This window comes from Epinephelus lanceolatus, chromosome 18 (assembly GCF_041903045.1).
Source record: "Epinephelus lanceolatus isolate andai-2023 chromosome 18, ASM4190304v1, whole genome shotgun sequence".
NCBI classification, from domain to species: domain Eukaryota; kingdom Metazoa; phylum Chordata; class Actinopteri; order Perciformes; family Serranidae; genus Epinephelus; species Epinephelus lanceolatus.
The window spans coordinates 20,167,588-20,195,101 of NC_135751.1; the positions used below are offsets into that span (position 1 = coordinate 20,167,588).

Genomic DNA, 27,514 nt, shown 5'->3' on the forward strand with positions numbered 1-27,514 from the left:
GTTGCATCCTCTCTTACCCTCTGCAATCAGTATAACTCAATTGCCTCACCTGTACGCTTCCTTGCGAATGATCAGGGGAACCAAATTGTGTTGATGCCTGGTGCTCTTGTCTTCCTCTCGCTTGATAAAATCAAAGAAGTGGGAATGCTCTCACCCGGAGAGAGTAAATCGTTCAGCCATTTCTCATCGAAGCTCAGGCTCACTGAGAAGATGACAACTCATTAAGAGGAGAATGAATCCGAGGATGCAGATGGGATCTGGTTTTTGGATAATTGAATTTCAATCTGATATTTAGAGGGAGTGTATACAAAATAAATGACTTGTTTTTTATCAGTAGCTGCAATATTATTACTGAAAATGAAACAATGGTGTGCAATAATAGTCAGGAATAACACTGAATTTAAATTTGTCAAGTGCTGAGCAGATTTTTCTCGAGAATGTTCTCAAAAGGTCATTTACCGTTCACTCGCTATTGCTCACAGCTCTGTCTATGTGTGCGTCTGCTCCACCTCAGATGCCCCTTGGACGGTGCTGCTGGCCAACATTGAACCAGAGTCGACTGGGGTCACCGTCGGTGGCCTCATCCCAGCGCGCTCCTACCAGTTCCGCCTGTGTGCCGTCAATGACGTGGGCAGAGGCCAGTTCAGCAAAGAGACTGACCGGTGGGTACTGCGCTGAGCTTCTGCGCATCTACCAGGATGTTAAAGATGTTGCTAGGTAGTCTGTGTAACTTAATGTGTATGCTGGGGAGAGCAGCGTTGCACTTTGGAGGGCTTTCACATCTCTGGAACAACCTGTTCTTCTCCCTCGTCTTGGCAGTTCAATAGAAATGATTATTTCCTGTAAGTCCACTTTTTGGTCTTCGCTCCTGTGGGAGCGAGTGAGAGACGAGCCAGCTTCAAGACGGGCCTTTTCAAGATAAAACTGTGAATGAGCTGAAATTGCGCTTTGTGAAGCCTTGATGGGTATGCTGACCTAGCCTCATCTCTCTCCCTCCTATTAACTGTCTTTGCCGTACTGCATAGTAAAATACAGGGAGGCTTGAAAGGGGCAAAGCTTCACACAGACTCAAATCTCAAGTGAATTTCTCTTGATTAGCAAGACGAAACGGTCATCATCATCATCACACGGCCACGTCCTACACACACGCACACGCATTCTTAGCTCATCATAATTCACCTATACACGCCACTGCCCGACCTTGTCCACATCAACACAACCCATTTGCCGCTTTTATACCTGCAGCAAGGAACTCCCTGAAAAGCCATCACTACCCATCACACACCTTTTGCACCGCACACTCATTTACAGAGCCGAGTTCCTGTGTGAATGTGCCCAGACAAGAGCACACCACAGGAGGGTGACTGAGCGTCAGCGAGAGTGCAGGGCTTTTCTGAGGCATCTCTCGGGCACACCTCTTTGATCCTAAACACTCTGCTTCATCTCCTCCAGAGCAGTGCACTGGGAAGAAATCAAGATGTCATCTTAAATTGGCTTAAGGGAAAAGTCTGCCTGGATCTCTCTTTCTTGTTCTTTTATATCTTTCTCTCACTCACATGGTCTCTCTATTGTGCTGCTCTATTTTAACCAAGGCCTCTTTGATCCTTGTCATGCCATAGCAAGATGTCCCTCTGTGGACAGTATTATAGAGAATATCCTTTGGACAAAGACACAGCCACACGTATCCCCAACTTTCCTTTATGGTGTTCTAAAAAATACAAAAAGCAGACTTTATTATGATTTGATGTCTATGATGAAATGGGATAGAAATATGCAGAAACTCGTGATAATTAATGCATGGTTTCACTCTCTTTTTCACCTCTCTTTTCCTTTCTCTTCCCTTGCCGCGACAGACTGACTCTCCCCGAGGAGCCTCCGAGTGCCCCCCCTCAGACGGTCATCGCAAGTGGCCGCACCAATCAGTCCATCATGATCCAATGGCAGCCACCCCCGGAGAGCCATCAGAATGGGCCACTCCAGGGCTACATCATCAGGTAAGAAGACCATGACAGCATGCATTATTTCTTCACGGGGATAGGTGCCTGTCTGGGCCAGCACCATTCAGATGTGATAATAACTGTTATGTCAGCTCTTTTTCTTCCTCTCCATTTCGCTTCATTCTCGCTCACCGCTGCAATAGAATAATTGGTGCCAATTAAATACCTTCCCCTCCATTCATCTGTTGTCTCCTCTCGTTTTGTAACCATTTTAAAATTGTTCGGCGGAGCTTCTCTTCCATTTACCACTCTCGCTACCTCTCTTTTTTTCCCCACCGAATCTGCATTCTAATATATTTATATTTATCTCTGTCTGCGTGGCGTCTGCCTGTATGTCTCTCCCTCATCCTTCTGCTGTCAGGTACTGTCTGTCGGGGCTCCCAGTGGATTGTCAGATGAAAAACATCACCAACCCAGACCAGACCAGTCTGCTCCTGGAGGACCTGATTATCTGGACCAACTATGAGATTGAAGTGGCAGCCTATAACGGAGCAGGGCGGGGCACCTACAGCCACAAAGTCACAGAATGGACACTTCAAGGGGGTGAGAGCAATACACTGACTTCGTATCACATACTGTATGTGCCCAAGCTGCAACATCCAGGGCTGAAAAGTGAAGCCAAAAAACTGCAGTTCCTTGAATGGCCACTTGAGGCTGAGTCAGTCCCCATAGACACCCATGTTAAAATGCCAGGCTTAATTGACAGCAGGAATAAACATGTTTACAGCCTGCTACAAAAACAGTTTTCATCTGTGTGGCTAATTTCAACATTCATGTCAACTGTATGGGAGGTGAATTTTTATATAACTCAACTTGTTTACATTTTATTGAAGCTGAAACTCATGCATATTTAAGGAGGGGGCAGCTTGATTCACAGCCTGTCTGTGAGGCGTTGCTACAGTCTGAGTTAGATCCACCCTTCACTCCTCCACAGTCTTACTCACTCCTCCAAATATGGTCACTTCTGGCTCCAAAAAAAACAAGATGGCGACAGCCAGAATTCTGAACTTGAGGCTTCAAATGTCCACAAACCAATGGGAGATGTCATGTTAAATTCATTCGTTTATTTTATACAGTCCATGTTTATGCCCAAATGTGCCTTCTAGCAATCTAAGCAGTCCAGTCTGCAGGCATTATGGTTATAAATTTTTTTTCTCAGCTTAGTTGCTATAAGTATCAGAGGCTTTATTTAGTTCTACAAATTCTATTCATCTGCAGCCTCATCATGTTTGTCCCGTGGCTAATGTTAAGCCTGGGGCGTAAAACTTGTGACTGATGGTTAATCCAATCATCTGTTTTTAACGACCAAATTAAGAGCAGCATGTTTTCTCCACAGCAAGCTTTTTTTTCTTTTAAAAATCCTTTGCTAACCTTGAAAAAGGTGATTCACACACGTTGTTAAGAAGACCGCTGCAGCTTTCCTCACTCCTCTCTCAATCAGCTGTCAGCAGCAGGGCTTTTAAAAACGTAAAAGACATGGCCATGTAAGTGCTACTTGCCTCTCAGCGCTGCTTATTTGTTTGTTTTATGTGGCTAATTTCTCAGTAAGTGCTGCAGTACTGTGGAACAAACATGAGCCGATAGCTTCATCTGAGCCTTATTTTTAATTCCAGCAAAGCTTTTACTTCCTTTTTTATGTTTAGATCACGTTCATCTTGTAAAATTTATTGCATCACCTATTTCAGTGTGGTTTCAGAAAAGAAAAATGTTCATATTGACCAGCTCCGGCCTCTCTGAGAGCACACGTTTAATTGATTCGGCACATAAATTACCAGGTGATGATGTGCTTCAGACTTATGACATACCTTTTGATGTTGCCAAAGGAAGCTGCCGCGGATGACTTCTTTTCTCATTCTACATGCTGAGTAGTATAATTAGAACACACATTGTGAACTTTCCCCGGTGTCATACAGCTACATATTTCCGTCACGCCCCAGTGATTGCAGCACCTTATGTTCCTTGCCTCCCCTGTCTGTTCAAAATCTTCCGAGGATGAAAGTCACATTTCTCTCTGTAAACTTGCACCAAGCCAAATCTATATTATATTCCTGGCACCGAATCTAAGACTTTTTTTTTTTCTAGAAATATAGCCAAAGTAGGTTATAGCTAATGCATCAGCGTGTTGAAAGGTTAATCCATGTTTTCATTACAAGAAGATTGAATAATGCTCTTTTTACTGGCTTTCCTAAAAAGTCAATTCATAGATTACACAGAGTTCAAATTGCTGCCGCTCGACTTTAACAAACACAAGAAGGAGGATATCGCTCTCGGTTTAGATATGCTGCGCTGGCTCCCAGTTTGATTTTAAATTCCTTTAACTTGTATATAAAGCTCTGGAAAAGGCTTAAAACACTCACATATCTTCGAAGCCCTGTCATGTTAAATCCACTCCATGGACAGAGATCCTCTGCAACAGACTCACTAAATATTCTCAAGAGCACTCCTAAGAAAATTGGGAGTGTTTCCATTTCCCATTCTGTTCCGCTCCCTGCTAAGGTGCATTCATTACAGAGGGTGAATCAGCAGATATTTTGACTTCATTAGGTTTTACAGGTGTTCATGATGCTGCATATCACTCTGTTATACTGGCTTCAAGTTGAAGTTAATTTATTTGTAGCTTTTTTTTTGTCATGAGCAAGTTGAAATTACTGTACAGGGACGAAAAAGAGCAAAAGAATAGACAGAAGAGCAGTTGCATAAAGTGTTTCTCGTACTCAGACGCAGTGGATCTGAACCCTACAAGTTATTGTAATTGTTGAAATAGAGGTATGAATCACACTGTCATAACAATTACTGATTATTTGGAAAACAGTAGGATAGTTGCTGTTATTACAAAGTCTGACATAATTTGATTTTGATTTGATTAATATGAGACGATATCTGTAAATATCCTCATTGTCTTCTTCTTGGCTGCTTCTCATTGTCTGCCAGGCGCTAGGAGATGGCCAGAAATGTTGACAGACGTGCCATGGGGATTTCAAAATAAAGGCTTATGTTAAAGAAGACATTATGTATCAATGTTCTCACTTTGCATTGATGATATTAGATTGTTGATAATTGAACCGGTACATCAGTCGAATTACACCAATAATATACAAACACTATAGATAATTAGAATTGTGCTGCACACTGATTTTCCTCTTAACAGCTGTTGCTCTTGGTTTGCTTTTGTTAGTCTTTTCTGCTTCACCTTTATATGCATTCCTCTGTATAAAGGTATTCCTGGTTTTCTTATTCCATTTATTCTAAGTGCCGAGCAGGTGTGTGTGTTTGTGTGTGGGCGTGTAAAAAGATGGTCTCCTATTCATGTCAGTTTCCTTTGGCCAGATGATTAAAAAATATTTCAAATGCTTCAGAAATGACAAATTCCTCCTGGCACACATCGTTAGAAAACCTTGGAAACTTCTGCTTACTTTGACTGATGCCTGATCAATCAATCAATTAATGAGCCAGTCTAAATCAGAGTCTGATGCATCTGCAAATAAACAAATAAACTGTGTTTGTAAAGCAACACAAGATTGTGGTGTTTAATTAGCCAAACTTTGAAAACCTGTAAGGTTTTATTTATTTCATTTCCTCATCTCTCCCCCTGCGAAAAATAAATAATAATTTCATCATCCAAGTCACTGTCAGCGACTAACGACAGTGAACAAGGCGCCCGTGTTGTTTAGCTCAGCTCTCATTAATTGGATGTTTCCGTCACTCACTCCATTAAAGGCTCAAGAGCAGATCATGATGTGCATTTAAATACGTTCAAAGGGAATCAGGGATAGCATGGGGATATGAGGACCAATACCGGCCAATCAGCTTCATTAACGTGTGACTCCCCGACTGTTTTACTGTGTTACATCAGAATCGCATGCTCACTTCAAACAAACTGCTGCAGGGTTCACCTGGAAGCCGCCTGAGGCAACCGCTCTCACACCCGGTTTGATTGGCGTGTTCTTACCTCCCCAAATGAGCCAAAATAAAAAATGCTTCAGCCTGGTTCTCACACTCTAAACGAGGCCGGTATGAAAATGCCTCTTGTACATTTTTTTTTCTCCCCTCCCCTACCTCATCACTATTCTCTCTTTTACTCCCTCCCTCTGCCTCTATCTCTCTGTCTCGCTGTTTTTTTTCCCTCTTCTGGATCAGTGCCCACTGTGCCACCAGGAAATGTACAAGCAGAGGCTGTCAACTCCACCACGGTGCGTTTTACCTGGAGTGCTCCGAGCCCACAGTTTATCAATGGAATCAACCAGGGATATAAGGTGAGTAGCCCCTTTCTGTCAACTAGTGCACTCTAGTGGTCAGAGGCAGAGGAGGAATCTGTCTGCAAGATCTCATTACGTTGTCTGAAGGTTCATTTTCTGAGTGGATCATAAGCGTAAAAGATGTTAACAGTATTTATCTGATTTTTTTACTTTATTACATTTTTTTTTCTTTAAATCTTGGTGCACATTAACACTCTGCCTCTCATCACATCATTTCCAGCTGCTGGCGTGGGAAGTCAATCGTCCAAACGAGGTCAGTGTGGTGACGGTGCGGCCCAACTTCCAGGACAGTGTTCATGTCGGTTACATTTCTGGCCTGAAAAAGTTTGCAGACTACTACTCATCAGTGTTGTGCTTCACTACCCCTGGAGACGGCCCACGCAGCCCGCCTCAGCGCCTACGCACCCACGAGGACAGTAAGTTTTCTCATTCAGGATATTATATAGCATTTGCAGATAATTACATGTCAGGCAGTTGTTCTGTTCATTCAGTGCCTGTTTTATTATTTTTTACAGCCCCTGGTGCAGTGGGACACCTAAGCTTCACTGACATCTTGGACACCTCACTAAAAGTCAGCTGGAAGGAGCCACAAGAGAAAAACGGTGTTCTCACAGGTAACCATTAAAGATAACTATGTGGCGTTAACATGTCGTCTCTGCTTCCCTCAATTTATGAGCCACTGAGCTGTGTTTACTGTGAACACTCCGTAACACTGTGTAATTCGCCTCGTCTTCCAGGCTACCGTATCTCTTGGGAGGAGTTCAACAGGACCAATACTCGGGTGACCCATTATTTGCCCAACCTAACTCAGGAGTACAAGGTGACGGGGCTCACTGCTCTCACCACTTACACCATCCAGGTAGCAGCCATGACCTCCAAGGGTCAGGGCCAGCTCTCCGCCTCCACCATCTCCTCGGGTGTACCACCAGGTCAGTGTTGAAATAAGTAGGTTAACTATATGATTCTAAGTTGAGAATTTTTAAGTACCTGAAGTATCCACTGAAGAGCTGTAACCACTTACTGTGACTCAAGCCAGCGATTCCTAAAAGCAGTGATATTTGAAAATGTATTTAATGTACCTCTCCTCTATTCTCTTCCACAGAGCTGCCTGGTCCTCCAACCAATTTAGCCATCTCCAACATCGGGGCTCGCTCCGTCACCCTGCAGTTCAAACCTGGTTATGATGGCAAGACATCCATTTCCCGCTGGCTAGTGGAAGCCCAGGTACAATGCTTCATAACTGACATTTTATTTATTTTTTTACGACATGTATGATGTCTTAATATTGGTGTTAATTAGTTTAATTTGTTCAGCTGCTGATCACCCCATTCGGTCTGTGCATTTCAGATTGGCATAATAGGAGAGAATGAAGAGTGGCTGATGGTTCATCAGCTGGCTAATGAACCTGATGCAAGATCACTGGAGGTCTTGGACCTGAACCCCTATACTTTCTATAGGTGAGCGCATGCACACACACTCAGACACACACATACACACCCACACATACATTTATACAGGTGCTGTGTCTGAAATAGGGCTGGGTCATATAAAGAAAATCAAATATCACAATATTATTGACCAAATGCGGGTACTCCGGCTTCCTCCCACAGTCCAAAGACATACAGATTAGGTTGGTCTAAGTTGGCCGTAGGTGTGAATGTGAGCGTGAATTGTTGTCTCCATGTGTCAGCCCTGTGATAGTCTAGCGACCTGTCCAGGGTGTACCCCGCCTCTCGCCCGATGTCAGCTGGGACCCCTCCAACCCCTAACAGGATAAGCAGTTACGGAAAATGAACGATGAATGTTACTTGGAGTTATTTTCTTTATGCCTCTATTCATAAATAGCTCCTCTTCTCAGCCACTACAATGACCTAGTTTCCCTTTGGGCATCATTAAAATTTCATCAAATCTAATAAGAAATAATCTAATCTAATCCTCTCCAATATCACCATCATATCTTCATTAAACAACCACCCTTAGATCACTTATTCAACGCCTGCTGGTTTGTTTTGCCCCAGGTTTCGAATGCGTCAGGTGAACATTGTGGGCACCAGTCCCCCCAGTCAACCCTCCAGGAAGATCGAGACCCTGCAGGCCCCTCCAGACATCGCCCCCGCCAATGTCACCCTGCGCACAGCCAGTGAGACCAGCCTGTGGCTTCGCTGGGTGGTAAGTTATCTTTGCACATTGGGCCTGAGTTTTATTAGATTATTGGGTCTGGGTTGTTCCTATTCAGACGAGACTGAATGAGGTTGCATTTGCATGCACGTACACTATATCAAATTGCTGTCTTTTTTTCGTTTTTGTCCTCTCGTTGGTGGAAAATCATGTTGGGGCTGAATTGGCAAAATGCCCTCAGGATATTAATTGGATACAACATTGATAAGATAAGCTTTGTCAAATCAGATTTAGGCAATTTCATTTTGCCCATCCGAATCCCAAAAATCTAATTTTTTCTCATATATTAAAACGTTTGACATTAAATGATGACTTTCTCTATGACAGTTCACTTCAACAGCTGACTCACAAGCATCCTTTTTGTTGAAAAAACTCAATTTAGAATTTGGCACACTTCATTGTGTCTTTATTGTGTACTTTTTTTTTCTTCGTGAAATGCTGCCTTTTCCCTCTTCTATAAATTTATCCTCTCGGGGCTGTGATATGATGAATACAGCTGATGGCAACGATAATGTTTTTGGAAAGCTGCACGCTCTCTGTCCTTGATTATTGCTGCCTCCTGCGTCAGCATTTGGCCAATGTATTCTTTGCTACATCTGTCCATTATCATCACTGTGCCAGCGCCTGAGCGGTGCCAGACAGGGAGAGGCAGAGGCGAGGTACTCCTGCAGCTCCGGCAGGATTATAAAGAGTGCATGTCACCTGGGTTTAACAGCAGATGGGTGTCAGCTGTGTGATATGACTCTTCAAATTAATGACAGAGCTCAGTGAGTGTGACCCTTTTCAAAAGCTGTGTGTTAAACTGTAGTAAAAGTTTGTGGTCCACGTTACGCATGTGGAAGTCCTTCACTTTCCTAGAAATAAGCTCAGGGCATATTTAGGTAAGTATGCTCTCTTAGCATGCTCACGATGTGCACGTGTCAGTGCAAGATGTACCGCATAGAAAATAGATTCCCACTGGCTGAGTGACTTTTAGAGTGATTGCAAACACCCTGAAAACACTTCAGCACCGCAGTTAATTTCAATATTAATGAATCTCTCCAACGTGTACCTGTGCCTTTCACAAACCATATTGCCTGATACATATTAGAATTATATTATTATTGATTTAAGAGATTTATGGAATGTGCTATTATTTGAAGACAATGGAGTATTACCACATTTTTATTAAAACCACTAAGTGCAGCACTGAGCGCTGAGAGGGTCTAGCTTCTCTTCCCATATTGCTTCTCATCATTCCTGACAACGCCTCTTAGCTGTTGTAAAATCATTGTAAAGTACGGCCTCTCATGGCTTATTGCTTCGTTATGCACTCAGTTATGATGTCATTTATATTGATCTTGCTTGAACTTGAGGAGTAAAAACAAAAAAAAAAATCCTCTCAGCCTCTTCCAGAGTGGGAGTACAATGGGAATCCAGATCTCGTCGGCTACCGGGTCCAGTACTCTAAAGCCAGGACTAAAGGCGGGGTGCTCTCCCATGTCATCATGGACCGGCTGGAGAGGGAGTTCACTATCGAGGATCTGGAGGAGTGGACGGAGTATGAGGTCAGAGTTCAGGCCATCAATGGTATTGGCTCTGGGCCCTGGAGCCAGCCCGTTCACGGCAGGACCAGGGAGTCTGGTGAGGAAGGCATCATACACACACATACATACAGCAAACACATTAATTATGCAGCTGTTCTAAGATGTGCTTAACTCCGTCCTTTGCCTCTTATTGCAGTGCCTTCCAGTGGCCCCACCAACGTGTCAGCTTTCGCCACCACCTCCAGCAGCATCCTGGTGCGGTGGGGGGAAGTGCCAGAGCCTGACCGCAACGGACTCATCCTGGGGTACAAGGTCAGCAGTCAGCAGTCACCCCCCCCCCCCCCCCCCCCCCACCCCCCACCAGCTTATACAGTTCATCTGAGCATGATCACTAGTTCCAAACAATTATTCTAACATCATCAATATATAGCAGATTGTGCGTTACTAAATTACTGTGCATTTCAGGTTGTGTATAAGGAGAAGGACTCAGACACTGCTCCAGACTTCTGGACAGTGGAGGGCAACACCACCCACAGTGTCCAGCTGAGTGGACTGGGCAAGTACGTCCTGTATGAGATCCAGGTCCTCGCCTTCACACGTATAGGAGATGGAAGGAGCAGCTCGCCATCCATTTTAGAGAGGACGCTGGATGATGGTAATCATAGCTATCTTACCAACCTATTTGATCTAGTTGTTACACTGATTTCACTGTGCTGAGATCATTTCATTTGTCGTTAGAGTTGGGTCAATTTCGTTTGATTTTTTATTTTTTATTTTTTTGCAAAATGGCTGAACTGGAATTTGACATTATGACACGCTCTGGAACATTAAAAGTAGCCCACATCAGCACTTGTGTTGACGGCAACAGAGCGGCACACGTCGTGTGTGTTTACTAGAAAGTCAGTGTGTTTTTTGGACGAGATGAAACATGGCAGTTAGTCTCTCAAGAAAGCTAAAACTGCACAATTTGTTTTTGTAATACTTTTTATTTATGAACACTTTATGTTTAGGAACAAAGTGGGGGAAAAAAGAAAGTTTCAGAGTTTCATACACGCTGCATACAATAATTATGTAGCATCTGTCTCATTGGCTAAGTAGGTACACCATTTTCTCCACCTTTTTTCTCCCAGTTCTTTCTGTAGTCATATAGAGTGTATCATTTGTTCCAGAAGGTGTAAGTGTTTAACAATATTAATGAAGAGGCTAGTAGTAGGGCCATTTTTCTGGAGCCAGTGTTTTGTAATGGCCTTTTTAACTTGCTGCCAGCAGGATCTCCAGTAGGTAGATATCATCTTTACTTAGTCCATCAGGGATGTGTCCAAGGAAAAGGGACGTGAAGGTTATACTAATACTAAAACCCAATGTTTCTGAAATGACTGTTGCTACTTCCTTCCAGAAAGTCTGAATAGAAGGACCAAGTCCAAAAAATATGGGCATGGTCAACCATGACTTCCCCACATTCCCTCCAGCAGCACAGCTGGGTGCCAGTTTGTTTAGACTTCTGTTTGGGTGTGATGAAAAAACGAATTAGGTTTTTCTAGCAGAAGTCTCTACGGGTCAAAACTGCACAATTTTAGCAAAATTTTGGACTTGAAGCCAACAAAAGACTTGTCCTAACTGGCTGCGAGCAACGTGGAGCTGAGCTTTTGTCTGGCGCCACAGCGGACGTGTTTTGTTTAGTGGTTGGTCTACATGATGTAATTAAAGTGCATATTCAGTGTATTCAGGGTGGACAGAGAGCTCAAATTTTATGCGACGCAACGTGATAGTTGGACGCTCATTTGCTGTTGGGATGTCGTGTCATTATGTTCCATCTGGGAGATGCTGTTGAGTCGAGTGTGACACTTATTGGGAAAATTTTGTATACTAGTCCAGTCCGCTGTTAAGCTTAATATTCCAGGGGCACAGCTCTGCTGCTGACCCTGTGCTCACCGCTGTTTGTTTGTTTTATGATTATAAGTTGTTTTATTACCAATTCCGAGCAGTTCCTCTCTCTAATGTTGATTATACTTATTGAAAAAGCTGTTGCGCTTTGCACCTCGTTTCTGAAATGAATCTCGCACCGCTGTGGATACTATTTTGCCCCCTGGAAACAATTGCATGAGCCAACCAGAAGCCCTTACCTGTACACAGGAGCACCTGCTGTCACTAAAATGTATTTAAGAACTCGATGTTGTTAATCAATTTATCAAGTATTTTCTCAACTGAAGTATTTTTCAGTAAATGATTGAAATGTTCTGCCTTGTTTTAACTATATATATACTATATTTATTTTGTTTTCCTTTTATCAATGAATTTATGTCACATCTAACACTCTCTACTGATTTGTTATTTATGGTCATTTTTCGTGGTGTAGTACCAGGCCCTCCTGTCGGCATCCTCTTCCCAGAAGTCAGAACCACCTCAGTCAGGCTCATCTGGCAACCTCCTGCACAGCCCAATGGCATTATCCTGGGTGAGCTGACAATACTAATATGCATAGATATACCATTGTTTGATTTTGTCGCTCGGACGAATTGCCCTCTTTGCTCAACTTTTTTTCAGCACGACTTTATATTGATGTGACTTTGTCCTCTTAGCCTATCAGATCGCATACAGACGAAACTCCTCAAATAGCAACGCCGCCACAGTAGACGTGTTGAGCCCCAGTGCGCGACAGTACACAGCGGCCGGACTGAAACCAGAAATGGTGTATGTGTTCCGCCTCACCGCTCAGACACGAAAGGGTTGGGGTGAGGCCGCTGAGGCTTTGGTGGTCACCACAGAAAAAAGAGGTAAGTGTAAAATGCTGCTGCTATTTAAATTATTCACATCAAAATAATAAGTTTGAGAGTGACCGTGTGTGTGTGTGTGTGTGTGTGTGCGCCCTTCAGCCCGACCCCAACCCACCAGCCGTCCCGTAGTGCCTCAAGAGGAAGTCCAGGCTCGCAGAGTGCTGTTGTCATGGGAACCAGGCAGCGACGGCCTGTCCCCGGTTCGTTACTATACAGTCCAGTACAGAGAGCTGCCGGACAGCAACTGGACTGTCCACTCTGCATCAGTCAGCCACGAGACACACTCCTACATAGTGGATAGGTAGATGTGAAAGTCTTTTATTTCACCCCCCCCCCCCCCCATACTTTTATTCCCCCATCAGCAGTTGTTGTTATTCAGACAGAAAATAGAAAGTGAGCAGGGCAGAACATGCTGTACATGGCGTTCACATTGCACTGTTGTGTTTTTGTTTTTGTTTTCGTTAAAGGTTAAAGCCTTTCACTTCATACCAGTTCCGTGTTAAAGCTACCAATGACATTGGAGACAGTGAATACAGCCAGGAGAGTGAGGCCATCACCACCCTTCAGGATGGTAAGATTTTTCAGCCGCAGTAAAAGACACTGATTAAAACATGTCAGTCACCGTGCAGCCCGCAGTCACTATCCGTTGATTTTCTGTTCACTTGTACAAGAACAATTCTGTAATTGTATGAACATGCCTTTACATCAATGTTTTGACTTTGGATTTTCACAGAGAATGCTTTACGTCAACAGCGCGTCTGTTTACTCTCAAGCTGTTCCCTGGCAGACTGTTTGAATTATATATCACTCTGCTCAGCTGTGTTGGTTTGCTAACACCAAAATTCTCTATTTTCCCCTTATCTTCTCCAGCTCCAGACAAAGCCCCAACAATTCTATCCGTTACACCTCACACCACCACGTCTGTACTGGTCCGATGGCAGGTACGCTGTTGAATAACTGTGTTTTGTGTATGAAGGACTGAATTTATTAAATGTTGAGCATTAAGCAGACCTTTCTTTGTAGCCTCCCGCTGAGGATCACATAAATGGAGTGCTGTTGGGGTTCAGAGTCAGGTATCGGGAGTTACACTATGACCGGCTCCGCAGCTTTACTGTCCGAACAGTTAACAGTCCCTCTTCCAACTGGGCTGATCTCACTGGTGAGTTTACTTTTCCGGTTACATGCAGAAAGTGGTGGAACCTGAAGTTTTAAATGTACCGACTGTTACATCCAAGTATTGTTTTAAAGGTCCAGTGTGTGGGATATAGGGGCATCTATTGGCAGAACCTTAGAATGAGCCACTTTCCACTCACCAGCCACTTTATTAGGTGCACCTTGCTAGTACCAGGTTGGACCCCTTTTGCCTTCAGAACTGCCTCAATTCTTTGTGGCATAGATTCAACAAGGTGCTGGAAACATTTTTCAAAGATTTTGGTCCGTATTGACATGACAGCAGCATGACAGCAGCGCTTGCAGATTTGTCAGCTGCACATCCATGATACGGATCCATTCCACCACATCCCAAAGGTGCTCTATTGGATTGAGATCTGTTGCCTGTGGAGGCCATTGGAGTACAGTGAACTCATTGTCATGTTCAAACCAGTTTGAGATGATTTGAGTTTTGTGACATGGTGCGTTATCCAGCTGGAAGTAGCCATCAGAAGATGGGTACACTGTGGTCATAAAGGGATGGACACGGTCAGCAACAATACTCAGGTAGGCTGTGGCGTTTAAATGATGCTCAGTTGGTACTAAGGGGCCCAAAGTGTGCCAAGAAAATCTCCCCCACACCATTACACCACCACCACCAGCAGCCTGAACCGTTGATACAAGGCAGGATGGATCCATGCTTTCATGTTGTTTACACCAAATTCTGATCCTACCATCTGAATGTCGCAGCAGAAATCCAGACTCATCAGACCAGGCAACGTTTTTTCAAGATTCAATGTGTTTTCCATTCAGAGATGGTCTTCTGCATACCTTGGTTGAGTTCCTGTTGCCTTTTTCTTATCTTGAACCAGTCTGGCTATTCTCCTCTGACCTCTGGCATCAACAAGGCATTTTCCCCCAGAGAACTGCTGCTCACTGGATATTTTCTCTTTTTCGGACCATCCTCTGTAAACCCTAGAGATGGTTGTGTGTGAAAATCCCAGTAGACCAGCAGTTTCTGAAATACTCAGACCAGCCTGTCTGGCACTGACAACCATGCCACGTTCAAAGTCACTTAAATCACCTTTTTTCCCTGCTCTGATGCTCAGTTTGAACTTCAGCAGGTCGTCTTGACCATGTCTACATGCGAAAAATGCATTGAGTCGCTGCAGCATGATTGGCTGATTAGCTATTTGCATAAACAAGCATTGTGTGTACCTAATAAAGTGGCTGGTAAGTGTATTAGCTACATATGGAGTGGGTCCATGTTTGACACACTGAAGATGTTTCAGTTCTGCAACCTCACCACTAGATGCCACTAAATCCCACACACTGAACCTTTAAAGCTACCAGTAAGAAGAAAACAAAGAAAACACTGACACTCACAAGGACGTTTTCTTATTTAATATGGGCAAAAAAAAAAGACATGTTTCAGCTATGAACCCAATGCCACAACCGTGCACCCCATTGTTCAAGATTTTAAGTTGTGCATGCTGCTATTTTTGACCATATAAGCTACTACTAAGGCCTGCAGTGTTCTTTGCTAAAGAGACAGATAAGTCAGCTGATACTGCAACTCGTCCCCAATCCTGTGATCTACTCTGTTTGCCAACCCTGCCTATCTATCCAATTTCCAGCTCCTTACAGCATCAGGAACTTGAGTGAATCCACGCTCACCCAATATGAACTTGACAGTAAGTCTTCTTCCTCTCTTCATGTGTCTCTTCCGTCACTCTCCATCTGTTTGCATGTCATCTGTTGCATGAAAATATGCTATTTGTATAATAATTTACAGCAACTGCGCTTTGCGCCATCCTCCCACTCAGCTGTATCTGCTGTGGGGCCCCCTCTGAATCTTAAGATGTGTATATGACTTTAATCTCTCCGAGCTGCCCCGTCATTATTTCAGTGTGCTTTCTTTCTTTGTAATCGCTGACAAATCTTAGCCGTGTCCCCACAACAACCCCATCTTTTCATCACTTTGCCTCATAATTCCACCTCACTGTCTTTTTGTTCAATTTGTGATGTTGTCTTGCCACGGGCATCACTATGACTGTGCGTCTCTCTGGAGTAACTTCTTTTCTGCTCTTTTATCTTAACTGTGCTGTTATAACGCAGCCATGGGTTCTTTCCTTGCAGATTTGAGTAAACACAAACGCTACGAGATCCGTCTCAGTGTGTATAACGCTGTGGGGGAGGGTCCCAGCAGTGCACCACAGGAAGTGTTTGTTGGAGAGGCGGGTATGTTTCTTCTCTCACTGTGCAGCATGTGTGCCACTTACCTTTAAACTGTATTTCCTAAATGCATAAAAAGTGATTATTATTTACACTCTGCCCTGTTCTAGTCCCAACATCCCCTCCCCAAAATGTGGTGGTCCAGTCCTCAACAGCCACGCAGCTGGATGTCACATGGGACCCTCCACCTCTGGATGCTCAGAATGGGGACATACAGGGTTACAAGGTATCAATATCATGTCTTTTTTTTTCCATTACTGCAAATCAGTCAAACTTACATCATACCTTCCTCATTTTTACACTTTCATTGAAAAATCCTGAACTCTTTTATTCTGTTTATAGATCTATTTCTGGGAGTTTCAGCTCCAGAATGAAACAGAGCGCCTGCGTACTCTGTTCCTGCCAGAGCTCGGGGTGAAGCTTAAAAACCTGACAGGCTACACCACCTACATGATCAGTGTGGCAGCTTTCAATGCTGCAGGGGATGGGCCCCGCTCCCTGCCCACCAGAGGGCGCACTCAGCAAGCAGGTGAGTTGCGTCAAATCCAGATGTGGTTGAAGAGATTACAGTGATTGTTCAAAAGGCCCAGTGGCATTTATCTTGCAGCCAAGATCTTCTGCCAATATCATGTAGGACTTCACAGCTCTGTATTCCTTTATACCTCTGTCTTTCCTCTATCTGTCTTTTTCTGTCATCTGCACAATGATACTCCTTCTTATTATTAAGCTGTATTGTTGATTTACGGTGCTCAAGTGCTTGTTTGGAGTAGTATCTCAAGGTTGGTCTTCTCTTCTGTCACAAAAGGTGCTTACAAAAGACTCAGTGATGAGTACTTTAATTCTGAATCACTGCGCTACACTAAACTGCAAACTAGAACTGAAGCACTGCACAAATGTTGTACAATGTGCTCTTCCCATTCACCAAGAAATAGAACATTTTGACAAAAGAGTTTAGTTTGGTCCTTTGAGACATGGCAGAGGAGATCAGAGTCTTTTTGGCCCCTTCATCCAGGACAAGCCACGAGGGTGGAAGCCTAATGACGACGGAGGAGCAGTGAATACAGAGTGCGGGGGACACATGTAGATTAGTTTCTTGGCCGCAACTGCACAAAGACGTCTGTGTTTACCAGCTAGCGAGAGTCCCTCCTCTGCGGTTTCAGCACAAAAATGGTTTACAGTATAAATTTCTCTTGTCTTTTCCGCCCCCTTGAAGGCTATGACATTGGCGAGGGGTACAAAGTGCTGAGAACTTAAAAACACAGGCAGGAATTTTGGCTCTCTGCACCACAGGGTACTGGGAAGCAAGCCAACACAAGCTTTTGTGAGTTTTATGCAGAATTGTGGCGAAATCCTGACACTTAGCTGGATCTGGGTTGGGTCAGCAGGCAGAATTCTCACAGCTCTCGTTCAAGGTCGCAGAATGATTTTGCACAGTCTTGTGTTGACTGGAGTTTGCTTTTTAGTGACGCGTTTGCTTCATCAGTCATAGTATTTTTTTTGTTGTTGTTGCATTGACCTGAGCTGCACAGCACCGTACCTGTTTTTGCACGAACAAAACACTTCATTATTCATGCTCAGATAAAGAACAGTGAACAATGAAACGGCTTTCATTTTTAATCTCCTAGTATTTCAGTTTTCATATCATCTAGCAGAACAGGATTTTTCCAAAATATATCTGATTGCTTGCTGCAGACTGAGTGTTACCTTTGGATTTCCCTCTCTTGTGCTGGTCCAAATCTACTTTTGCTGCCAGTGGAATTGACCCAAATGCCTTGAGAGTTTGGAGCAAGTTACTGCTGTTGAAAATCTGTTAAATTAGTACTGTGAATTCTGAAAACTGTCTGCTGTGGAGGAAGGTCAGGAATGACTGATATAAATATTACTGAATTTCAAATTGCTGGCTGTGAAGTATTATAAATAAATGAGTTTCTGTATTTTTTCTTATTTATGTGCCCTACTTTTTGCCTTAATTACAGAATAGTAACAAATTCACTGAGTATTTACAAATGCTGCCATGCCTATGCACTCTAAGGTGGAATATCCGTGTAACTGAATTGCAGTTTTACAGCTGAGCTTGCAGGAGTCCTTCATCTCTGTAGTGTGAAGAGATCCAACTGTCTTCCCTTCTTTTCTCTCTTTCTTCACCAAAAGCGCCGAGTGCTCCCAGCTTCATCCACTTCAGCGAGTTGACCACCACTTCGGTCAACGTGTCCTGGGGAGAGCCCAAGCAGGCCAATGGCATCATTGAGGGCTACCGCTTGGTCTACGAGCCCTGCACCCCAGTCGATGGTGAGAAACTCCGCCTGCGGCCTAATAACTCTGCCATGCCTTGACATTCCTCAGCTGGCTTTCTCAGACTGTGATTTACAACCTCTTGCCTAGTTACCATATTCTTTCTTAACTCACGCTGCTTAAGCTCATGCTCTAATCTGTTACAGATGAGTGTAGGCCCCGCAGTAACATATATGGTATGGCTGATAAAATGTGTTGGAATGCTCTGGTGAGACTTTGTGCAGCTTCCTTTCTCACTGAAAGAAACATGGCTAATAGCTGGCTAAGTGTGGTTGCCTGGACCAGATTGTCAAGTAATTGGGAGCAGAGGTGGAATGCTGAGCTGAGGCTGCTGTGGTCCCTCGGCTATCCGCTAATGGACCTAGAGCAAAGCCCGAACAGAACAGTTAAGACAGGGAATATCAATTGGTCTATTATAAAAAGGTCCTGGTGTCTCTTCCTATCAGGATATCTAGAAGGCTGCCAGATAATAGACCTTTTCTCTTACATATGCAAAGATATGCGTGTCTCTGATGGTCCTCGAGTCTGTCTTTGTAGTCTCTTAACTCCATGTGAACTCGTCTGTGTCTTTTCAAATGCAAAAAAGCTTTGCTGTTTGTGGCTTGTAGAAAGCAGCATCTAGATTCTTAGTGTTTCTTGTACAGACTCCTCTCCTCGCACTCCAGGTGTCAGTAAGATAGTGACAGTAGATGTGAAGGGCAGCGCTCCCCTGTGGATGAAGATCAAAGACCTGGCTGATGGGGTCACCTATAACTACCGCATCCGGGCCAAAACACTCACATATGGCCCTGAGGTGGAGGCCAACATCACTACTGGGCCTGGAGAAGGTGGGACACTCTAAATCATCATCATCATCTCAATAATATCATCTTTTAGCAGCCTTTTTGACTATTTAACTATCCGCCATTTTTGTCTTCCTAAGGAGCCCCAGGCCCTCCTGGAGAGCCCTTTATTACTCGGTATGGCACTGCCCTCACACTGCATTGGACCAGTGGTGATCAAGGCCGTGCACCCATCACACGATACGTCATTGAGGCCAGACCTTCTGGTGAGCCACATACATGACCACTTTTCCAAGACTTCATTTGTGATTCCTACATGAATGTCTTCATAAATTGTCTTCACCTTGTCTTTAGATGAAGGACTGTGGGACATCCTTATCAAAGACATTCCCAAAGAAGTGACATCATATACACTCAACCTGGACATGCTGCGGGAAGCGGTCACCTATGACTTCAGAGTAATTGCAGTCAACGACTATGGCTATGGGTCACCCAGCGCCCCCTCCCCTTCTATTTCAGGTACTTGAACTGAAAACATAATGCCACAATGTCTTAACAAAACAATACTTTCTTGGTTTTTTTTTTGTTTATTAATAGATGTCGTTGTTGTGTGTTTAGCCCAGAAAGTGTCTCCGTTCTATGAAGAGTGGTGGTTCCTGGTCGTGATCGCCCTGGTGGGCCTCATCTTTATCCTCCTTCTTGTTTTCATCCTCATCATCCGAGGCCAGAGTAAAAAATACACCAAAAAAGCAGATTCAGGTATGAAACATGACTGTTTGCTAAACCCGCCGCTAATGTCTCACTTCCTCTGTCTGCATCTGCAACCCAAGCCATCGACTTGAATTTGTCATCCTATTGGACAGTGCTGCTGAGAATTGCATTTTAACGATCGCACATCCAAGGTCTATTTTGGAAAATGGGATCGTGAAGGCTCACACAATTAGACAAATTACCTGGGTTCTCTTAACATTGTTTGGCTGACAGGGGAAGGATGAGAGTAAAGGTTACCGGTGAAACAGCTGACATAGGCAGGTGAATAAACATTATTGTTCATGTTTAACTGCGGCGAAGATCAATACCGGGATAAATGGCTTGGCAGTGGTTTAATGCTCAGGTCATTAGTCAGACTGAGAGTAATTATATAACTACAGCACTAGCGGCTCTCACACCACTGTATCAAGAAGCCAATTTTCATGATTGTGAATTATCCCAGGTGACACTGCTGCTCCTGGAAACTCTTTATCAATGTTCAGCCCAAAAACATAAGGTAGAGGGAGTTAATCAATGTTGGCAGACTTATTGTTAATACTTCCCATTATGGTAATCACAGCCAGGGCATGTGGGGATAATCTTTAAGATGTGGCATAGTCACCCAGCAGCATGGAGTACATAGCAGTGGAGATGGACAGAGGAGCGAGACGGGAAGGAGGGACATTTGGGGGGAAAGTGAAGGGTCAGGTCGAGCCTTCCTAAAGCCTCATACCAGTGACTTTTTAGCTTAGTCAGCATTTAGCTCAGTGCCAGGGTGACCTGGGTCAGTAAACAGGGCTTGGACAAGGACTAGCTCAGACAAGGACTGTGTTTGTGCGGGGACACAAAGAGGGCTTCTTAGCCCCTCTACACCCCTCTCCAGTTTTCTCAGCCATGAAGCTGATGTGTCTGTGTGTTTTACTAGAGGTCATGACTGGACATCGGGCCTGACTCACTGTGGAAAGCAGCGTTTTTACTTGTTTCGGATTTGTTAATTGAGGAGGATGTGATCAGTAAAATACTATACAAGTTGAGTTAACCATGGATGGATTACTGAATGGGCCTACTGGGCACAGGTCCTGCAACCCAGAGTGTCAGGCCTTTTCCTGCAAAGTCCCCTTTAAAGAGAACCAAAATGACCAGGAAGAGACTCAACTTGACCACAAACAGACACAGAACAACTACAAAGAGATGCAAAACAGCCACAAAGAGACACAAAGGGACTGACAACAACTGTGAAAAGGGACAAAACAACCACATACACAAAATGACTACAAAGTGACACAGAGCAACTACAAAGAGACTCAAAATGACCATAATGGCCCATTTATGCTCCCTTTACGTATGAAAATGTATACATCCGTTTCAAACGATGTTAAGGCCCATTTATGCTCAACGTTAAATACGGATCCGGATACTGACGGAGCCTTCTGTCCGTGCTCTGCGTTCATTTCGTCCGTATTCCTGCACGTTTCCATAAAGCTTACGGATATGGGCCAAACGGAGCAGTACCACCGGAAACCGTGGGGGCAGTGTTGCTGTCACTACTCGATACGTAGCTGCCAGAGTCAAAAGTTTATGACAACAACAAACTCAAAAACAAACATGCGACTGTGGAGGAGATATTGATAATGTACCTCTTGCATAAAAGACAAAAACAGAGGCAGCGTTGTAGGAGGCGGTGATGAGATGTTTATAGTTTCTAACTAACACGCACAACCTTTTCTCAAAAAGTTCCGCCATTGTTATTTCTTCTTCGTGTCTCACTAGAGCTACAGTATGTATCGGGTAGTGACAGCAACACTGCCCCCATGGTTTCCGGTGGTACTACTCCGTTTGGCCCATATCCGTAAGCTTTATTGAAACGTGCAGAAATATGGACAAAATGAACACGGAGCACGGACAGAAGGCTCCATCCGTATCCTGATCCGTATTTAACGTTGAGCATAAATGGGCCTTAAAGAGACACAAACCAACAACAAAAGACAAAATTACCACAAACAGATGCAAAGCAACCACAAAGAGACACAAAATGACTACAAAGTGACACAGAGCAACTACAAAGAGACTTAAAGTGACTACAAGATGCAAAGCACCTATAAAGAGTCAAATAGCAAGTATGAAAAGGGACAAAACACCCACAAAGAGACACAAAATGACCATAAACATACAAAGCAACTGTGAAGAAGCACAAATGACTATAGAGAGACACAAAACAACTACAAGGAGATGCAAAACAGCTGCAAAGGGACACAACTACCACAGAGACACAAAATGACTACAAAGAGATGCAAAGCAACTACTAAGAGACACAAAATGACCATAAACAGACACAAAATGACTACAAAACAACACAGAGCAATGTCAAAGAGACTCAAAGTGACCATAATCAGATGCAAAGCAACTACTAAGAGACACAAAATGACTACAAAGAGATGCAAAGCAACTGCAAAGAGACACAAAATGACAATTAACAGACACAAAATGACTACAAAACAACACAGAGCAATGTCAAAGAGACTCAAAGTGACCATAATCAGATGCAAAGCAATTACAAAGAGACACAGAATAACTACAAACACATGCAAGGCAACTACAAAGGGGCACAAAACCACACAGAGAGGCATAATGTCTACAAAGTTGCAAAACAAGCAAATATAAAGTCTGTGTCTTGCTTTCATGAAGGTGAGGTGGTGCTGTCTTCTGCATGTCTGTGCCCAGGGGCCCGCTGTCTCTTAATCCATTTATTTAGTTAATGTTTTAAAAAAGAACCATGTGCAAGTTTAAGCCTTACACTTGAGTTTTATTATGCTGTGCTTAGCTAGCCCTTAGGACTGAAACTGATTCTAGATTTGACTGGTGATCACAAATCACTTATTTCGTCCCACGACCCACACAGTGTCGTCCTCATACCCCTGTCCAGGCACCCACTCCAACTGCACAGCCCTGCCTCTGACCCACGGTGAGATGGTGCGCCTGGACGAGGGACGCTTCCCGGCCTTGGAGCTCAACAACCGGCGCCTCTCCGTGAAGAACTCCTTTTGCCGCAAGAACGGCATCTACACAAGGTCAGTCACTTAAAAACCACCGTGGCTGTCAGCTGACCCTTGCATCCAGATCTCAAACATATTGTTAATTCAGTTCCTTCTCACAATTCGGTGTTACGTAAGTGTAACTTATACAGGCAGGAATTAATAATGTAGTGTTGTGTTTTCCGCCTTCTTCCCTCACAATAGTCTGTTAGTCTTGAGAGAACAAACCGAGCCTCGAGGAGCCCAGCTGCTGATTTGAGCCTGCTTCCGCTCCCCTCGTTGATATTCAGTGATTGTGTGAAGCAACAATTTATATAAGGGGGGCAGCACAATACCAGCTAATTAGCATTCATGAGCTTCTGCATTGCTCTTTGTCTGTCCATCACCGCTGTAGACAAAGGGTGCTTATGGGTCAGAGACGGCCATTTTCTTTTGGCCTCCGGCCCAGAGTTGCTCTCAAGTGCAGTGCTGCGAGAGCTGTCTCAACATAAAGTGCAACACCCTCAGTATGAGAACATGTCCTTCTGTCCGTCAGCGGGACTTTGGCAGGTTGGCTCTTTGGCAATGTTTGGATAAGGGTTAGATAAGAGGGATTTCACAAACTCTGCAGTACAAGAAGCGAAGGGAATGACCTGTAGAGATATGGGTCATGCATAATTGGTGACAGGATGGATGGTCATGTGGATGTTGGGGGGGATGGGAGTCCAGAGTCTGCTTCTTGTCACAGCAAAAAAAAAAAAAAAAAAAAAAAAAAAGATGTTGGTTTTTGCACATTATGTTGGAATGTGCTAGAAGGGGTGCAAGGGAATCTGTGCTGTTTTTCTCCTTGACCAGGAGGCCAAGTAGGGGATCAAAGGGTCTTGAGTTATTCGTCTCTTTTGAAGAGCTCCAATCTGCTGCCGTACTCTCTGCTAATGATCTGTGGACTAAGGAGGAAGAGTGGGAGGGATCCCTACGGGATGTTTGAAAGGGTGAGGGAAGGAGGGATGAATTAGACTGATAAGGCAATGGGAAAAATACAGTGCTCCTAAATAATTCACAGCTCACTGGCAGCATTTTGGAGTGTGATCGGTAGCAGGATCCATCGCCCCTCCTCTACGCTCACGTGGCCTCGTCCTTTTAATGTCTGACTCAACCTTGTCTGAATTCTTAGTAGATTTTTTTTTTCACAGTCCGCCCCCTCACGTCATCCCCTTTAACCCAGAGGAGATGTCTCTTTGTTGTGTCAACCCTTTCACGGCCGTTGTCATGTTGTGTCTTCTAAGCTTCCTGTTCTTGGCATTCCCACTGATTTAGCTCCCGCATATATCTCAGTACATATTAATTTTTATTTGAGAGACCGTCAAGGTTGTCTGCTTTATGCCTTAATATTACCCTTGACATCCCAGCGCTTTATGCCTGTCTAATCTGCCCCCACATACAACGTTTTCCTTTTCAGATCATTTAAACATTTACTTTCATGCCATTCCTAGTTTATATAATTCTTTATAGTCTTTTTTTCCGAAACCAACCGAGCAAACTCTACTCTTTATGCCGTGTTAGTCTGAGTTACATACTGAGCCCACTGATGTAGCTCAGTGATGTGAGGGTAGCGGTCCAGTTTTGGACCTCTGACTGTCCAATTCAATCTTAACGGATCTTGAACACAGCAGCAGTCATTACTGCAGAAGAGGAAAAATAATTGTCTTCACAGATGTTTCTCTCTGCTTCACTTTATGGACTTAATGACTGGAGATAAAAGAGGAAAGCTAGGACTCTTTTTACTTGACCTGCACTCATAAAAGAACTTTATAATACTTTGCTGAGCTCAGGGCCATGCTTACTTACGCAGCTTTACTGCAGGAGGTCTACATCTCCGACTGCCTCAATCTGTACAGCCATTCAGCTGTATTCACACAAAGACTCCTTTCATGAAGATGCTCATATGTTTACTTTTTTTTGCACAGAATCCTGCATTACACTACGGTTGAGGTGAGCTGAGCTCATTCAGCAGCCTCCTGCCGTAGCTCCTAACTGACACTAGAATGAAATGGTAGAAGAATAAGACCAATTATCATCCCTTCCCTGCTTTGTGTAGCACAGTGGCTTCCAGGAGTGCACAAATAACCCATTCTGTGCTTGTCTGAACGAAGCTATCATATTCATTTTCATAATCAATGAGTGCGCGCTGAGTCTGTGCATGCTGATCCCTCTAAAGCCCCTGCGGTGTGTGACGCGTCTTCATTTTTAGAACTATCTCGCAGCCTTCCATTAGTCATCCAAGTGGTGTCAGTCACAGGAGCGACAAGGCCTTTTATGTTTACTCAGATGTGTCCTCAAAGAAGAGGGAGCTCTCGAAAATCTGTTTGAGTGTCCCAAAGGGAAAATGATGGTGATCAAATGAAACATTTTTCTTAAACAACAATTAGCTCTGTCTCTCTCTATCTCACTCTGTTTTGCTTTCTGTCTTACACATACACCGTCTCCTTTTCTCCATCTGTCCAGGTCTCCACCAAGACCCAGTCCTGGAAGCCTGCACTACTCAGATGAGGATGTCAGCACTAAGTACAATGACCTGATCCCGGCAGAGAGCAGCAGTCTGACCGAGAAACCCTCTGAGATATCCGACTCTCAGGTACACACTGACCCTGGCTTGCAGTCCATGTCGGCTCCACGTCTGGAATAGGCAATGAACGTAAATTAGAAAGTAAAATTCAGCTCTTTGAATTTCTCAAAGTGACAAAGTCCTCCAGGGCAGAGTCTTAACCTTTCCAAACTCTAAAAAAATCCCCGACTTCTCTTATTCCACTTTTACTTTTTCGCGTTCACCGTCTGTCTTCTTGATAACCTCCCATCTGTTTTGTCATAATCGCTGCTCTTCTAGATGCAAAAGCTAGATCGCTGCCTAATTATAAAGCAGAATTTCTGAAAATGACAGTCAGCAAGACATTTGCCTCAAGTGGATAACCTCGAAATTAAATATCCTCTGTTAGTCATGGCTGACATCTCTGGATCTGACTTTTAATACTGATTTCTCCCATGGGAAGGAAGTACAGGGCCAATTCTCATGTCTCGTGTGTCTTGAAATGTCTTCGCAACTAATTAATTTTCCTCAAACAGGAAATATTGTATTAATCTGGGCTGCTGGGTCTCAGCTCATCATGTGATGATCTGAACAGCTCAGTGTGTGTGTGTGTGCGTGTTTTGGAATAGGGAGGTCCAGTACAAGGACAGGGAGGTTAGAAGTGATGAGGGACGATGGACACGAAACGCAAAGAAGCTGATTGTAGCAGATTGCGAACATCTGTCTTCCCACACTTGCGCCAGGTCTCCCCAGCCAATTTATCTGGTACCTGCACAGTCAAAACATTGTTCAACCTGGTTTGAGCAAACACCGCTCTTGTGGGAGACACAAACTGGTGTTATTCTTTTCCTCTGCATGGCCTCCCACTGTTTACCTGCCACTTGTGCAAATAAATGGTGCTTCAACATCTGTTAAGCTGTAGTGTCTCAAAAGAGCAATGGATGGGAAGGCACTTGTCAGGCACACAAATGTGCCAAGTGTGTAGTATTTTCTGGGAGAGTAATTTGCTCTGTTTTCTCTTAACTGTTTGCGTTTCTCAGCCAGTCGAGTGTGCTGGATCGGGGACAGGATTCACCCACACAAACATTTGTAACTTACAAAACTGTTGGCTTAACATTACAGCAGAAGCAAATGAGTCCTGTAAACATTGTCTCTGTCCAATTCTAGGATACTCTTGTGTACACTTATCACTTCTGTGCTCCACAAAGCTATGGGTGAGCTCCTGTGTGTGAAAGAAGCTCAATAGAAGTGAATATTTGTCCCATAGAGTCACACATGAATGGGTTAATAGATCTCCAGTTGTCTCTCTGTAGATATATCCTGCTGTGGTATGTCCCAGTATTGTGCAGTCAAGGTTGCTTCATTAGAACTAGCTTTGATTTGAGAACATATGTCTGTGTAGTAATGTCTTCTCTTTGTCCTGGTTGACTCGCAGGGCAGCGACAGCGAATATGAGATGGATCAGAGTCGGCAGAAGACCCACTCCTTTGTCAACCATTACATCAGTGACCCCACCTATTACAACTCCTGGCGGCGGCAGCAGAAGGGCGTCTCTCGTCCGCCGGCATACGGCTACGCCCAGCCCGAGCCCCTGGTGGAGCAGGAGTCGCGGCAGCACCCGCCACCCGTGCCCCCTCTGCCCCCTCTCCTCCCCCAGAGTGCCCCGTCCCCGCAGCCCCAGTGCCAGGGCCAGGGCACTCTGTTCAGGTCGAAGGGAAGCCGGACTCCCACCCCCTCCCTGCTGTCCTCCGAACCCCCCAGCCAGCACAGCACCCTCTACCGACCCCCCAGCAGCCTGGGCTGTGCCGCTCAGGCACCTACCGCGGGCTTCTCCTCTTTTGTTTGACACACAGCTCTCCTTCCAATAACAACAGGACCCTGAGGACGAGTCTTTGATTTTGTTGTTGTTGGTTTATTTGTATTTCGCTCCTTTTCCTCATTTTTTTTTCTGTCTATTTGACAGAGTTGTTGCTCAATATT

The 27,514-nt window shown here is 44.2% G+C and overlaps 1 protein-coding gene across 5 annotated transcripts in view; it reads left to right on the top strand.

Moving 5' to 3' along the window:
- sdk2a (sidekick cell adhesion molecule 2a) overlaps positions 1 to 27,514 on the top strand; it is a 98,437-nt gene extending 70,923 nt beyond the window's left edge. For 2 of the 5 annotated variants that reach the window (XM_078161363.1, XM_033645496.2), the window contains exons 15-45: positions 515 to 662; positions 1,854 to 1,994; positions 2,359 to 2,540; positions 6,135 to 6,250; positions 6,474 to 6,669; positions 6,769 to 6,867; positions 6,991 to 7,182; positions 7,356 to 7,477; positions 7,601 to 7,710; positions 8,272 to 8,422; positions 9,817 to 10,054; positions 10,154 to 10,269; positions 10,423 to 10,612; positions 12,314 to 12,412; positions 12,537 to 12,731; positions 12,831 to 13,032; positions 13,199 to 13,302; positions 13,602 to 13,672; positions 13,755 to 13,890; positions 15,518 to 15,574; positions 16,020 to 16,121; positions 16,226 to 16,341; positions 16,458 to 16,644; positions 18,267 to 18,404; positions 19,052 to 19,234; positions 19,330 to 19,455; positions 19,544 to 19,708; positions 19,808 to 19,948; positions 22,839 to 23,007; positions 25,456 to 25,585; positions 26,970 to 27,514. In XM_078161363.1, coding sequence (XP_078017489.1) covers positions 515 to 662; positions 1,854 to 1,994; positions 2,359 to 2,540; positions 6,135 to 6,250; positions 6,474 to 6,669; positions 6,769 to 6,867; positions 6,991 to 7,182; positions 7,356 to 7,477; positions 7,601 to 7,710; positions 8,272 to 8,422; positions 9,817 to 10,054; positions 10,154 to 10,269; positions 10,423 to 10,612; positions 12,314 to 12,412; positions 12,537 to 12,731; positions 12,831 to 13,032; positions 13,199 to 13,302; positions 13,602 to 13,672; positions 13,755 to 13,890; positions 15,518 to 15,574; positions 16,020 to 16,121; positions 16,226 to 16,341; positions 16,458 to 16,644; positions 18,267 to 18,404; positions 19,052 to 19,234; positions 19,330 to 19,455; positions 19,544 to 19,708; positions 19,808 to 19,948; positions 22,839 to 23,007; positions 25,456 to 25,585; positions 26,970 to 27,380 — 4,733 coding nt within the window. In that variant the 3' untranslated portion in view covers positions 27,381 to 27,514. The remainder of the gene's footprint in view (positions 1 to 514; positions 663 to 1,853; positions 1,995 to 2,358; positions 2,541 to 6,134; positions 6,251 to 6,473; positions 6,670 to 6,768; positions 6,868 to 6,990; positions 7,183 to 7,355; positions 7,478 to 7,600; positions 7,711 to 8,271; positions 8,423 to 9,816; positions 10,055 to 10,153; positions 10,270 to 10,422; positions 10,613 to 12,313; positions 12,413 to 12,536; positions 12,732 to 12,830; positions 13,033 to 13,198; positions 13,303 to 13,601; positions 13,673 to 13,754; positions 13,891 to 15,517; positions 15,575 to 16,019; positions 16,122 to 16,225; positions 16,342 to 16,457; positions 16,645 to 18,266; positions 18,405 to 19,051; positions 19,235 to 19,329; positions 19,456 to 19,543; positions 19,709 to 19,807; positions 19,949 to 22,838; positions 23,008 to 25,455; positions 25,586 to 26,969) is intronic. The other 3 variants (XM_078161365.1, XM_078161364.1, XM_078161366.1) reach the window with 3 other exon arrangements.